This window comes from Lichenostomus cassidix, chromosome 7 (assembly GCF_008360975.1).
Source record: "Lichenostomus cassidix isolate B80296 chromosome 7, HeHo_3.0, whole genome shotgun sequence".
Taxonomy (NCBI): domain Eukaryota; kingdom Metazoa; phylum Chordata; class Aves; order Passeriformes; family Meliphagidae; genus Lichenostomus; species Lichenostomus cassidix.
In genome coordinates, this window is record NC_139488.1 from 5,232,470 (window position 1) to 5,246,876 (window position 14,407).

Genomic DNA, 14,407 nt, shown 5'->3' on the forward strand with positions numbered 1-14,407 from the left:
AGTCCTTCTGGGAGGTGTGCTTGCTCAGATGCCATTGACCATTTCCCAGCCTCGTGTGGAGGCTTTGTGTCTGTAGGACCTGAGTTCTGGGTGTCATTTGCTAAATGGGTTATTTACAGGCAGTGAATGTGTTTATTAATGTGGCATTGCTGCTTGAATAAAAGTGTGGAAGGTCAAAGATGTCAGAAATGCTGTTCCTTCTTCCAAGTGAAATGATAACTGAATCACTAATGATTTCAGAAGTAATCAGGCATGCCTTGGCAAGGGAGGAAGTTTATTTTGTAGTGAGTAGCCCAGGCTCAGAGTCCATTTTGTGAAAAAATCTCCCCTCTCTTTCTGAAAGGTCCTATTTTACATGGAAGGACTTTGAAAAACTGGGTTTTTTTTGTTGTCTAATCCTCTACCTTTGAAAGCCAGGTGGAAAAGAAAATATCCATGGATTGCAGTGGGCTGGGCAGTCACCAACTATATGAAGTTTAACAAGGGCAAGTGCCACATTCTGGACCTGGGGTGGGGCAATCCTGGCTGTGTGTTAAACCAGGCAATGAGAGGCTGGAGAGCAGTGCTGTGGAAAGGGACCTGTGGGGTTCCTGGAAGCTCAATGGCAAGCTGAGTAGGAGTTAGCAGTGCTCTGGAAGCCAGGAGGGACATCTGGGGTGCATCAGGCACAGCATTGCCAGCTGGGCAAGGGAGAGGATTGTCTGATTTTGTTCTGGGCTGGTGTGGCCTTGCCTCAAGCGCTGGAGACAGGTTTGGGTACTACAATATAAAAAAGACAGGGAGCTATTAGAGATTGTTGAGGAGGCTGCAAAGACAGTGAAGGGTGTGGAGAGGAAGCCATAGGAGGAGCAGGTGAAGACACTTGGCTTGTTCAGCTTGGAGGAGACTGAGGAGAGACCTCATTGTGATCTTCATCACCCCACTCTGGCCTTTGCCAAACTGGGGCTGCATCTTTGTCACTGATGATCATCTCAGATTTAGGATCTTGGGTCAGGATTTACCCAAACAGCCCAAGCCAGGGCCCAGGCTGCTGCTTTTACAGGACATTTAATGCCTTACCTTGTAAGCTGGTACCTTAAAACCTAAATATCTCCCTCCCTGTTTTCCAGAGAGAAGCAGCCTCTGCCAGCCAAGAAACCAGCAAAGATATTTCACAATGGATGTAGACGATGAAGAAAACATGAGTAAGACGTGTTTATTTACATAGTAATAAAATCTGTAAATAGCTTCTGAAGGTGATTTTTTTTTCTCACAAGCACAGGGGTGACTGTAAAGAAACTTTGGATGCAGAAATGAAAACACTTTGAAATACAGTGAAGAAGAGTGAATTGGAGCTTTTGCATTAAAAGTGTTTAAAATATGCTAATGTGGTTATACCTTCTGTATTATACTTTACACCTTATATTTTTCTTGCAGCAACTGACTAATCAAATAAAATATTTCCCTGTTTTGAACCAGCAGTGAAGAACAGAGGGATAATATCAGTGCTGCCTGTGCCAAGGGTTAAGTACCAGTAAGGAGTGAGGGGTGAGATGAAGGGGGTGAAGTTGAAGAGTATAAAATAAAGGAAGGAGAGCAGAAATGGGAAAGGAAAAGGCGAAGGAAGAGCTGGAAAAGCTCTGTGCAGGTCTCACATAGGCTGATTATTCTCTTTAGATGCTGGTTGTCCCAACCCTGAGCTACTGAATTATTGAAGTGACTTTAAAGCACAAAAATAGTCAAAGTCATCATCTTGATGCATACTTGATGCAGCCAAGTGTGTGAGACTTCTAACTCTGGGGTGTAATTAAGATCTGATAACCTGTGAGAAAGGTATTCTCCTTAAACCATTCTAAAATATTTTTATTGTTATTTGCCTTTCAGCTATCTGCTTTATTTTGTGACTCAGAGAATTGTTCTGTTGCTGCTGTGCTGTGCTTGACTGTAAATAATTGCATATTATGTAATAACAAATGTATTTCTTTTTCCCCAAAGTGACAGTGGCTAAAGAACACATCTGGCAAAGCCCAACAATGGCTTTGGAGCAGAAGAGTTGTAGTTCAGTCTGGAGGAGTTACAGAACAATTTTAGAGGGAGATGAACAAGTTAGATCATTGTGTTAAAATAAAGCAAACAAACTCAAATCAAACATCCTCCTGCCAAAAAAGCTTCAAACCCAAAGTGAAAAATATTACCAAAAATATAATGCATCTTTTTTCCTTAGTGGAACAATGAACTCAACTGGAATATACTTGGTATCATTTTCTTTCCCTTGGTATGTAAGAAATTACTTCAAATGGATATTTTAGCTGTTTCTAAAAGTGGCCTCCCTAAGGAAGCCTTCAAAAAGTAAAGTCTAACTGGATAATTCACATAAGATAACTTTTTTGATAAAACATCCCTTTTCTCAATGAGTATGGCTGAGCATGAATAGAAATTGCCTTCCTGAGCTGGAGAAATATCATCTCTTTACAGGGGAATTCTTTAATTCAGTGTCATTAAGCAAAACACTAAATTTTTGTCTGCTTGTGGGGTTTTTGTGTGTTACTTCATCAATATGGGAAACCATTCAAGGAATTTATTACTTTGTCAGGAGCCTGGCTCTGTGGAACTGTTTAGGGAATGCATTTGTCTAACTTCGGTTTTGACGTGTCAGACTGAGCCCCAGTTTATATAAAGTGCAAGATGACCTTCCTTTGTGTGCCCACAAAACATCATTAATTTGAAATATTAAATAATCTGATTTGGGGGAGGAGAAATCAAAATTTAAATTTTTAAGTTCTTTGCTTTGATTTGTGCAAAGGTGTATGTTTTTTAACTTTTTATCTCTCTTTACTTTTATATCACTTAAAATTGTGAAGGGGTATATTAGAAGTTGCCGATTAATTTTATTATTTTATGTAACTGCATTTGGGGAAAGTTTCTTAAAGGAAAGAAGGGTGGGCTATACAGTCTTTGTAGCCTGTGGTTGCATAACTATAATTCCTCTGTAGAAGTCAGAATTAAGATTTTTTTTTTTTGTTCAGATGAAATGTTAGTGATGATGTTAAATTAAAATCCCCAAGAAAACAGCATTTCAGACTTCAGCTTTTAGGGTTTTCCTTATCTGTTGGTCACAGAGAAGATGTTACATGATATTTGGAGAAGGATATAGTTATTTAGAATGTGTTTATTTGTTTCTATTGCTTTGCATGGCTGGTGTGTCTGCAGCACTCAGAACACATGGGACACAAGCATGTGACTCTCCTGACCTTTCTCTTTGATCTGTTTACTCCTTTTTCTAAAAGATGCTCAGTAGAGAGTATGTGGTTTTTTCTGTTTGTTTTTTAATGAAAAAAATTACTAATTTAGAATTTCCCCTGGGCACTAAATGAGAGCAGCAGGATAAGGGGTAGCTAGAACCATGTTTTGGTTCAGCTAGGAGTCATCTAAATTTAATTAATTGTGCTTCAGATCAGATGGAACAGGGGCAGTGTTGTCTGTCAGCAAGCAGGTGGTGGAAGGTCCCCAATGGATAAAGTATCTTAATGGCAGACACTTTTTAATTACTTTTTAATTAGAGAATAAACCCAAAAATAAACAGCATGCTCAGACTGAAGATTTATTTCTTTACTGGCATAAAAAATTCTCCATGCCTTTTTCTTGCTTTGAGTGTTCTTGGGTTTGTAAACTCTCAGATGAAATCTGGAGGGCAGCACTGTCCTTCTGAAGTTGTTGATGTCAACTATGATTTTAACTAAGGTGGCTTCCACAGACATCAATTATATCTTTAGTTGAAGCTGTCAACTATTTTTAGTGACTAGAAAATACACCAATCTCATGAAAAATGTCCAATTTTTAAATCATGGATTGTATAAATGTTTAAGAGAACAGAATCTCAGTCTTCAAGTGTCTATGTATGGGTTATTGCTGCTTTTAAGCCTTAAATACACAGCAGATGTGATGGGCCTCAAAGGGCTCTCAAAAACATTAATTCCTTGAAAAACTAAATGTAAAGACTGGAAATACTAGAAATTTCTGTAAAATCATGCACAGCATGGGGTGTTTAATATTAGAATCATCAAACTTAAAAAAATAGCAGCTGAAACCCAGTAGATGCATTTAAGACTAGCAGGTGGAGGATCAAAGAAAGCAATGGGAGATGTTTTCATGCCATTTATAATGAAGTGGTGAAGCACCTTGCCCAGAACATTGTGGATGCCGTGGGTTTTATGGGGTCTTTAAAAGCCATTAGAAATTTCTTTTTGAGGAGGGGAAAAAGCACAAGTGGCTCCCTGCCATGACCTCTGGGATAGTCCAGAGTGTTGCCTCCTTTCCCAGTCTCTTGCTTTGACTCAGGATCAGCTCCCTACATGGTTTCTCTCCGAGTTTCTTCCACCCTGCAGATTCGCCAAAGCTAGCAAAGCCTAGTAGCTCTCAGGCAAGGAGTAGTTTTCTTCCCTTCTCTCTTAATGAGACAAGGTAAGCCTGCAAGTTTATTTCCTGCTCCATTCAAGTCCCTCCTCTCTGTCAAGGTATTGTTTCCCCTACCTGATGAAAGAGTTCCTCCAGCTGCCGTGCTTATATGCAAAAAACTCTTTTTTTTTTAATGCTCAGCTGGAGTCTATTCAACTCATTTTCCTTCTGTGGTTTCCACAAGCACTGGTGGTTGTTTTCATATAAAAAAGAAATGAAACCAGAGACCATTAATTAGTGTTAACTCAATGATTTGTGTTTAGCCTAAGTCTTGGTGGTTGATAACAAATTTCTGGTGCCACCAGTAAGTGCAGTGTTCCAGAAATTATGTTTTAGATGAGATATAAGAAACTCACTGTAAGGGAAGATTTAAAAATTCCCTCCATTGTCCTTAGATTCCTCCACCATAAATATATATTTTTATAAAGAATGTATGCATGAACACTGTGTATTGACAGTTGTGGCCCTACCGGCCTTCATTCTCCAGGCAGTATGTTTGTGGCTGAACAAGAGATATTTGATTAAATCTAACAGACTTCTAGCAATGAAATGCTTTAGAATTTCAGCTCTTGACTGAATTTAACTGATGTAATTGCATGATCAGTACTGTACAATTCTCTGTTGTGCTGCTGTGATTTAACAAAATGTGTTCCTACTTCGGCTTTTTCTTTTGATCATTTTTTTTTTCCTTCCTTTTTTTCTCTTGGAGCACCGAAAGGAGTAACCTATCGAGCTTTTGCTGGAGGATGTTATAAATGAAAATTTAGTAACCATTCCATCAGCTTTGTAACCTGGGCGAAGTGATGTGTGCATGGCAGGGGATTCTTAGGGAGGACTGAAAGCTTGACTGGAATTTGTCACTGTGAAAGAGAGCTTCCACCGTGGTTTGCTCTCATTTCAATGAGTATTTACCACCTAGGATTAGTGTAGATGTAAAACACAGATATATTGAAGTTTTAGAACAGGAGAGTTAAAAATACTTGACATTAAATTTGCCTTTTTATTCACAAATGCCAATAGAAAGCACAAATAGTTAATTTCCTTAGTTTCTTTATCGGGGTGAAAATGAGGTCTTTGAACTTACAGCAAATTTAATTCCTGAAATATAGCTGTGACATATCATTATCACAAGTTGTATTTTTGAAAACAAATAATTAAATTAATATTACATTGTCTTCCCTGCCCTCCCATTAAAATATCATCATGGTGAGTGTGCAGCCTTTGCTGCATTTCTGTTCTGCATAGCCTTAGAGAGGATCTTGAGTGATTGTTGGGTTGGTAACTCCATGACAGCAGTTTTCTTGACTTGGAGGAATTATGCTTGTAGATGAATAAGAGATTTTTTAATAGAAGACTGTGTGGAAATACACGAAGTAGTCTTGTGGTCCTGCTGGCACAGTGGGCAGCTGTAGAAATTTTCCTAAGAAAATTGGTTTGAGGTGAAATGAATGTTTAGGAAAGACATAAAAAAGAGCTGAATTTGAAAAATATGGAATAGCTAAAGAGAAACAAGTGTGCAAACAATCTTCAGCCATGGAACCTACCAAAGAGCTGCCTAATTTTTCATTGCTCTGAATGAAAGTTTTATTTATGCAGTTTTTCAATCTGAACAGCTAAAATCACTGAGAGAAAAAAAGTAACATGACTAAACTAATAATAAAATAGAATTAAGTATCTGGCTCAGAGTTCTGGTATTAAGCATCCATTTTTATTTTACTAATGGTAGTTGTTTGTTTTGTGGGCATATCTTGTTATAGTTTATATTGCTGATTTAAAGCATTTTTCAGGCTAATTGTAACTTGTAAGTAAAATCTTTGTTCCAGCATAATTAAAGTGAAAAAAAACTTGTAGTGATTTTTTGCTGTACAGTTGTATCAAGTGTATAGTTTGAAGATGGAGTGTGTTATATTTTGAATTATTAGAGGTTGTGTTACGTTATCATCATCTCCAGTCATATCGCAAAACCATTTAACCTCTGAGCACACATCACTTAACCAGTTACAAAGAGAGATAAAGGAATCTATAAATTTTGCATTTACAAGATCCTGCACCGAAGGCATTGTAAGTTACTCTTTCTGGGCACCGCAGGTTCGAGCAGCACCGACATTAAAGAAAACCGCAACGTGGACAACGTTCCCCCCAAGGACAGCGCCGGGCAGGGCCCTGGGGAGGGCACCCCACTCTCCAACGGCAGCGGCAGCAGCAGCAGGAAGAGACCTTTGGAGGAGGGCAACAATGGCCATTCCAAATTCCGCCCCAAGAAGAGGAAGAAAACGCCCGGCCCCGTTCTGCCAAAGAACGCCCTGATGCAGCTGAATGAGATTAAACCCGGTTTACAGTACAAACTGCTCTCCCAGACGGGGCCGGTCCACGCTCCCATGTTCGTGATGGCCGTGGAAGTCAACGGGCAGGTGTTCGAGGGCTCCGGCCCCACGAAGAAGAAAGCCAAGCTTCACGCTGCCGAGAAGGCGCTGCGCTCCTTCGTCCAGTTCCCCAACGCCTCGGAAGCCCACCTGGCCATGGGCAGGACTCTGTCAGTCAACACGGACTTCACATCCGACCAGGCAGACTTCCCCGACACCCTTTTCAACGGCTTCGAGACGCCGGTCCCTTCCGACGCCTCCTTTTACCTGGGCTCCAACGGTGACGGCTCCTTCGGCTCTGCCGGGGACTACGGGTTGCCAGCCTCTGCTGTAGCCAGCAGCCTTTCCCAGTCGCCTCTCCCCCCTCCCTCGCCCTACCCCACGGCCAGCGGCAAGAACCCCGTCATGATCCTCAACGAGCTGCGCCCGGGGCTCAAGTACGAGTTCCTCTCGGAGAGCGGCGAGAGCCACGCCAAAAACTTTGTCATGGCTGTGGCCGTGGATGGGCAGACTTTTGAAGGCTCGGGGAGGAATAAAAAGCTGGCAAAAGCTCGAGCTGCTCAGTCAGCCCTGGCATCTCTGTTTAACATGCAGCTGGACCAGACTCCATCTCGCCAGCCCATCCCCAGCGAGGGGCTCCAGTTGCACTTGCCACAGGTGAGAAACTTGGGGTGTCATGGATGGCTTTGGGTAATGACAAAGAGGGGTCAAGTCATGTGTAGTGAATCAGTTGGAACAGCATTTCTGCTTCTGTGGATATGTGTGTGAATATATACATACATACATTTTTATATATTTATATGTATTAGGTGACTTATCAAGTTATGGCTTCTGACAATTTGTATTCTCTTGCACAGAGAAGAGGCTTTGTTTCTCGTATTTTCAGCCTTGATCGTGTTGCATAAGAGAGCACCAGTGCCAACTTCAATTATGGTTTGTGCTGGGGAAAGGTTGAATCACATCTTGCTCATCTCAGGCAGCAAGACTTAGATGGAGTTCAAGTGAGACTTACTGCTTTAAGTGAAGTTATTATTTGATACAACAGTTTTTAGTGGAGAAGAAAATCATTCTCTCCTGCAAACAGAAATTGTTGGCATGAACAGAGCTGAATGATGGAAGTCAAGGTCAGATTAAGTGAGGCTGATGCAATTGCCTCTGATTTCCAGGGTGTAAACACATTCAGTGTGCATGTATCCAAGATATTGCATGGCTAAATAGCTGTCATCTGACACATCTCTAAGCAAATGAATTAATATGCATATGGAAGTTACTTAGGCAAGTAAGTCTGGCTGAGAAATAATTTAAATCAAATAGTTAATGAACTAGGGAAAGTATTAAACATACCAGACATAGACCAGGAATTTAAAGTCACTAGAATGGAGTAATTTTGATGGGTTTTTTTAATGCAGAAAAATTCTCCCCTCTTTTCTTGTTTGTTACTTCCCAGTCAAACTACATCAATAATTGTTTGACTGCTGTCTTTCTACTGCTTCTCTTGGGTCTTTTTAATGATACTATATGCCCATCTAAATTAAAATATTTGCCTGTGAATTCTTTTGCAGCCTTCTGGTTATTATGGGGATTTCAAGGCTTTGGCCTTCTCTATCTCAAAACCATTGTTCTACATTTCATTGAAGTTCTAACATACTGTTCTGGCTTGATAATGTGGGGTCAAAGAGTGTAAGTAGATGTTGTGACTATTACAAATACGTTGTTTTCACAAAATACATGGACAATATGCATATTTAGAACTTCCTATATGCTTTCATTTTAATGTTGCACAAGTACTTTGTTACTGATGAATATTTCCTTCATTTTCAAATCCAGGATCATGCTGATTTGGGTAGGTAAAATTTCTTCAGCAGATTCAGTAATTTCAGACTGCGTTCTCTGCATTTAAAAGTAGATTTGACCCCAGACACCAAAAAATTCACTGCCAGTAATTAATGTGTTATTAGTTCTTGCATCAGTAAAATGGTGAAAACTGGAACTGGAAGAGGGAAGTGTGAAAAACCCGAGCTGAGCTGGGAAAGATTTTACTTGAGTGCTGCCTCATTTAGACCCACTTTCAAGTTAATTTTTTTATTCAGAGGCTTTTGATCAGCTTGTCATCAGGATGTCATCAAGCACTTCACTGTGTTGCTTTGCCTTGAATCATAATTAGCTGTTATTGGAATTACTTCAGGTCTTTTACATATTAGTGACTTTGTTCTGGTATGTATTTAATGATATAAGCATTTGTGGTGTTTTCAGGTTCTGCTTTATCTTTTTTTTGTTTTTTTTAATCTGTAAGTTGTTTCTTTTTTTCTGGCAGTGTTTACTGTGTAAAAGAGTGTTAAATTCAGAGATAATCCTAAAGTGGGTGAAATCACAAAAATTGGAGAATACAGGAATGATGTTAATGAGGATAGCGTTTGATATAACCCATGGACCACATAAAATGTTGATTGGGTTGGAAGAAATGAAAGCTAGAAACATGCAAGGGGAGGAAAAATTCAAATACCAAATGCTATGGGGAAGTAAAAGAAGTACAGACTGGTTGTGCCAGTGAAAATGTTGGAATTGACTGTGTGGGGAAGACATGTGTCTCAGAGTGGGTAGAAATGTCCCACTGAAAAACTCAGCAGTTGTGCATTTATCACCTTGGCAGTGGGTGTGTTGGGATTGAACAGGTTGTCACACTTGCATTAGAGAGACTTTTCTCTCCAAAACAAAGAAAATATTTCGATGGTTAGCTCTGCTTTATGAACTGATCCAAAAATCACAGAAGCACAGAATGGTTTGGGTTGGAAGGAGCCTTAAAGATCATCTTATTCCCACCCCCTGCTGTCCCTACAAGAAGTTCTCAGGCCAGTACCAAATGCTTTGGAGTAAAACTGAGAAAAGAACCTATTGGTAGCTGTAATTCCCCAGTATATGCGTCAAACCTTCCGCAGTCCAGGCTGCTGGTGTCACTCAGGGAGGAGTTTTCCATCAGATCACTAGTGGGATCCTGCTGGTTGGAGGTGTCACCTCTTCAGGCCTCTAATGGCTTCTGTTAGAAAGCTGGTATGGAGGTTTTCCTAATGTCATTTATTCAAACTGTTTACTTAAAAAGATGCCTGATTAGTCAGGGTGTGCAGAGAGGTGGAAACTGAAATTGTAAACATTGAAGCTTAAATACAGTTATTTAGAATAGAAAGCTGGTCTTTTGTGGGAGAAAGCATGTTGAATTACACAAATGAGCAGTTCAGCTGCAAATGAGATCAGTTTGAAAAACATCACATCAATACTAGGAGTATTTTTTAATCAATCACCTAATTCACTTAATCCTTTCTATTGTTGTGGACAGGCATTGAAACAAAACATTAGGCAGGAGAAATGGAGTGAGAACCAGTACTGAATAGCTACTTGTACTTGAAGTGCTTTTTCAGTTGTGGTTCAACCTGGGGCAAGGGAAACTATACAAAAAGTCAAATATAGAAAAGATGTGCAAATTAATTATGAACATAATTGGAGATCTGGGAAAGATGCTTCTGGAGAGGTACTGTGCAGTTCTAGGCAGTTCGTTGCAATGGACTGCTTAGTGTATACAGGACAGTGAGAATGCAATGGATTAAAATCTGGGAAAAAGATAATATTGAATATATTTATGGGAATATAATGTGTTATATATTGGAATAATTGCTGTGGAATTGGAAGAAATGTGCAAGATAGATAAACATAAGCAGTGAAAGGCTCTACACCAGGCAGAAGTTTCTTTAAATCAGTGTAGGAAGCTTCTCTGAATTGTGTGTTTTGGTCACTGTTAGAGGGGAGGACCTGGCTAACCTTGATTGTACCTGCAGTGGGAAGTTCACATCAACCCTAAACTGTGAATATAGGGGAAAAAACTAAAACCAAGGGAGAACATTCCTGCTTGAGAAGGATCCCTGGAGATCCAAGGAGAGCACAAAGGACTGAGATGTCTTGGGTCAGTTCCTGTGAGTGCTGTGAGCTATTGCTGCTGCCTCTCCCACTGTTCAGGGCATCACCAGCATTCATCTTGGGTTGTCTCCTTGGCCTGCCAAGGTCTTCTCTCAGCTCCAGACTGAACTTCATCAGCTCCAGAATATTTTCAAGTGTGCATGGTTAGCGTGGTTCTTCTACAACATTGCTGCAAGATCTGAATTAACCAAAACCAGTCTGTGTAGAAAAGGAGTGGATTCACTGTGACTTCATCAGAGAAAGGAACAATGCACCCAAAATAACTTGGAACTCACACGCCTTACTGAGCCAACTGTCAGCTATTTTAGGTCTTCCCTTTTTTTAATTACTCAACTTTGAATAATGATTTGATGCAGGAGCGGGGGTAGAGAAACTGTGTGTCAGATGTTAGAACATTCACGGGGAAGGTGAGACATGAGTTCAGTTTCTGTTGCGATTGATATTTATTTCTGTGAAAGGCAGTAGAGTCAGAATGAGATGGGAAAGATCTCTACCCAGGCAAGTCAGTGGCCTGGACTTGTTGTGGAAACAGCTCCAAGTCCTTGGTTTTGAGATGGGGACAGCAAGGATGTAATTTCTGGCCAGTAAGTCTTGTTCCCAGTGCTGCCTTATCCCCTTCTCTTCCATACTCTTAACTATGTCAGTGTAATAGACTGCTTGGGAGGGAGGGATAATTCTTCTTATTTCTTGGGTGAGTATTCTTATAAAAACAAAAATCTTAGTGACTACATCTGTAGGCATTTAACAGTGTTTATTCCTCACCTGCCAGCTGTTGTCACACAATTTGTATATCAAATAGAAATAGCAAATCTTTAATATACCTGCCTGTTTTCTGGCAGTGATTTTTTTTTTTCCTCCTTTCCAGTTCATCCTGGGTTTTTTGCATCTCCAAGGGTCATTTTGTCTCACTTGAGTTCTACTTAGTCTTTTTTAGGAGTCCTCCCCAGTGTCTGGCTCCAAGTTCATCCAAGCATTTTCAGGTTTCCTTGCCAGCAGCTGAGTTCCAGGCTCTGTGAGATGCAGCTCCATCCCTTTCTGCTGTGCCAGCTTCCATCTTCCCGGAGGGACTCCCTGTGTGCTCATTTGTATACCAACACCACAGTTTCCTCTGCTTTGCTTATTATGTGAAAAAAAAGGGCCCTTTTGGAAAAAGCTAATGGATTAAGCCTGTATGCAGGCTTCCTAGTGAGCTGCTGTTCAGAGAGCCTTTTGTCAGTGGCATTAGCAGGCAAGGTGGCCATGGATTTTTTCCAGAAACACCAGGCAGTTTCAATTCCCAGTGTTGGGGAAGACTCCTCCAGGTACCAGTCACCACGCCCTTTTTTTTTAGCAAAGGTGAATCACGTGGTTTATTTCCTGGATGCCAAGCCTTTTCTAGCAGATTTGAAGCTGCTATTAAGCATAAAATCATACCATAGTTTGGGTTGGAAGTGACCTGAAGCATATATTCTCTTTGGGGATCAGGTCCATGCCTGTTTGGAATAGTGTGTTTCCATCGTATCTGTATTCCATCAGGATGTCTCATTTTACCATTGCCTGGTAGTTTGTCAGCTGCAGCAGTGTTCTGCTGTCCAGCACATCACAGTGTAGGGCACAGTAGAAAATACATGGATTACAGATAGGAGAGCATAAAACTTGCAACTGGGAAGCAGTATCTGTAACTGTGCAGTGAGACTATAGTGGAACACTGGAATAAGGACTCTGTGCCTTGGAAATACAGTGCTGTGTGGTTGTGGGGCTGGCAGAGCATGGGCTGTAACCCAGTTTTGGGTCCAGCAACAAAGACTGTGTTTGAAAATCAGTGCCTGACCAGACATGTTCATAGGTCTGAGCTAAATTGTGTTCCTGAAAAAGACATGCAGTTTCTGAATTGTAGTCCATTCAAATGTATCAACAAAGTGGGTGTTTGCCATGTCAGGAGTCTTCTGATTGCACAAGCTGAGTGATTGCAAAACATGGATGTGAGGATGGTGCAGATGGGACCTGACTTGTGGTCACTGTTTCCTGTCAGGCTCTGGTGAGAGCTGCTGAACTCTGGAATCATGTCACCTGAGCTTTAGTTATTCCTTGCTTGGCTGCTGAAGCTTTTCCAGAAGGAAGTTAACATTGAGCGCACATCCATGTTGTTTCTAGGCTGTTGGCTCTCATGAGTTTTGTTAAGGAAATGGGGATAAATGGGATTGGTGGTCTTCAAACCTTTTTCTTTTCTTTTTTTTTTTCTATTTTATTTTTTTCCCCTTTTTCACCCTTTTCTCTTGGACATCTAAGACATCTAGAACATCTCCTATACTGCTGGTTGTCAACACATGGCTGCCTTGGCTTCAGTTTCTTTTCAGGTTAAAATTCAAGGATTTGGTCTTGACTCATCTTTTCTAGCAGTTACAGTTCCAGCTGCCTTGAAAACATCAGGTGAGATTAGCTGCCGTTCTGAACTGGATTATCTGTCAACAGGAGCAGGACTGGTATTTTGAAGTTTTTCTTACTTTTAAAAGTTAGCCCTACTTACAGCCTGACTGACAAGGCTGTCATAGTGACTGTCAAGTCTTCCTAAAAGTAAAAGAAAGAAATCCTTCCTAATTTTGAGAGAGCTTTTTGGGGTTATGTGCTGATGCTTTCTATTCCTAATTTTGTATAGGTGTTGTAAAAATAGGACATTGGAAGCATTAAACCAGTGTTGAAAACAAAGTTGCCCTTATTTATATAATAGATAAAGAATTAGATTGTCATAAAAGGTTCGTTTGAGGGGCATGGATTTTTACTTCAATCTTCTTGTCAGGTTCAGTGTTGAGGATACTGAAATGATGTGTTTTGAGGTTTGAGCATGAGAGTGATAGACTTCCTTGTCTATCCAGTTGTTCTCCCAAGCCTCAAGTGTTCCTCAGGATCCATGAGCAGTGATTACTTTGATGCTGGGCTGTCTGACCTTGTTTCAGTAGACATGGAGCACTTGTACCTCTGCTTCCCCTTGCAAGTGACACCTCAATGTTAATTTTTAAAGTCAACAATAAAAACTCACTTCATTTGCTTCGTCCAATAATTTAAAAGTGTAAATCTTTATAACCTAATTCTCCTGTAATTTTTAATTTTTGTTTTCCTGATGTGCATTTCTGTGTGGTCCTACAGGTTTTAGCTGATGCTGTTGCACGCTTGGTTGTAGATAAATTCAGTGATTTGACGGAAAATTTCACATCTCCCCATGCACGTCGAAAAGTCCTTGCTGGAATTGTCATGACAACAGGTAAATTTAAAAAATTAGTACTGTTTTGAATGCTTAAATGAGAGAGCTCTGTCTGCATCTAGTAAACTTTTTTCCATCAACCAGTATTGAAATATATTTTTACTGTGTAATCTTGAAGGTGGACCAAATATAGTAATTAAATCTCAGCTATTTAGAGAAAAATTAGACCTGCAATTACTTTTGTTTCCACAGAGTTCCCATCCTCTGCCTGACTGAAACATCTGAGTAGCTCACAAAATGTAGCTTTTAAAATTAATCCTGAAACTTTGGGAAAATAAATAAAATCCCCCCATCAGCCATACAGATGGTATTCCTGTTTGGGCAAGTTATGTAAGAATTACGCTTCTTTCCAAGTTTTTAAGATTTTGCACTTTGGTATTCCTGCTATATCGTATTCTTAGTCCTC

General features: G+C 40.3%; 1 protein-coding gene across 6 annotated transcripts in view; it reads left to right on the top strand.

Moving 5' to 3' along the window:
• The window catches only part of ADARB1 (adenosine deaminase RNA specific B1), a 59,676-nt gene that overhangs the window by 23,445 nt on the left and 21,824 nt on the right, over positions 1-14,407 (top strand). For all 6 annotated transcript variants that reach the window (XR_014853372.1, XR_014853371.1, XM_085065955.1 and 3 more), the window contains 3 exons: positions 1,110-1,184; positions 6,523-7,454; positions 13,887-14,001. Coding sequence is in view for 4 of the 6 variants with exons in the window: in XM_085065955.1 (XP_084922081.1) it covers positions 1,157-1,184; positions 6,523-7,454; positions 13,887-14,001 (1,075 nt within the window). In the remaining 2 variants the exon portion in view is untranslated. The remainder of the gene's footprint in view (positions 1-1,109; positions 1,185-6,522; positions 7,455-13,886; positions 14,002-14,407) is intronic.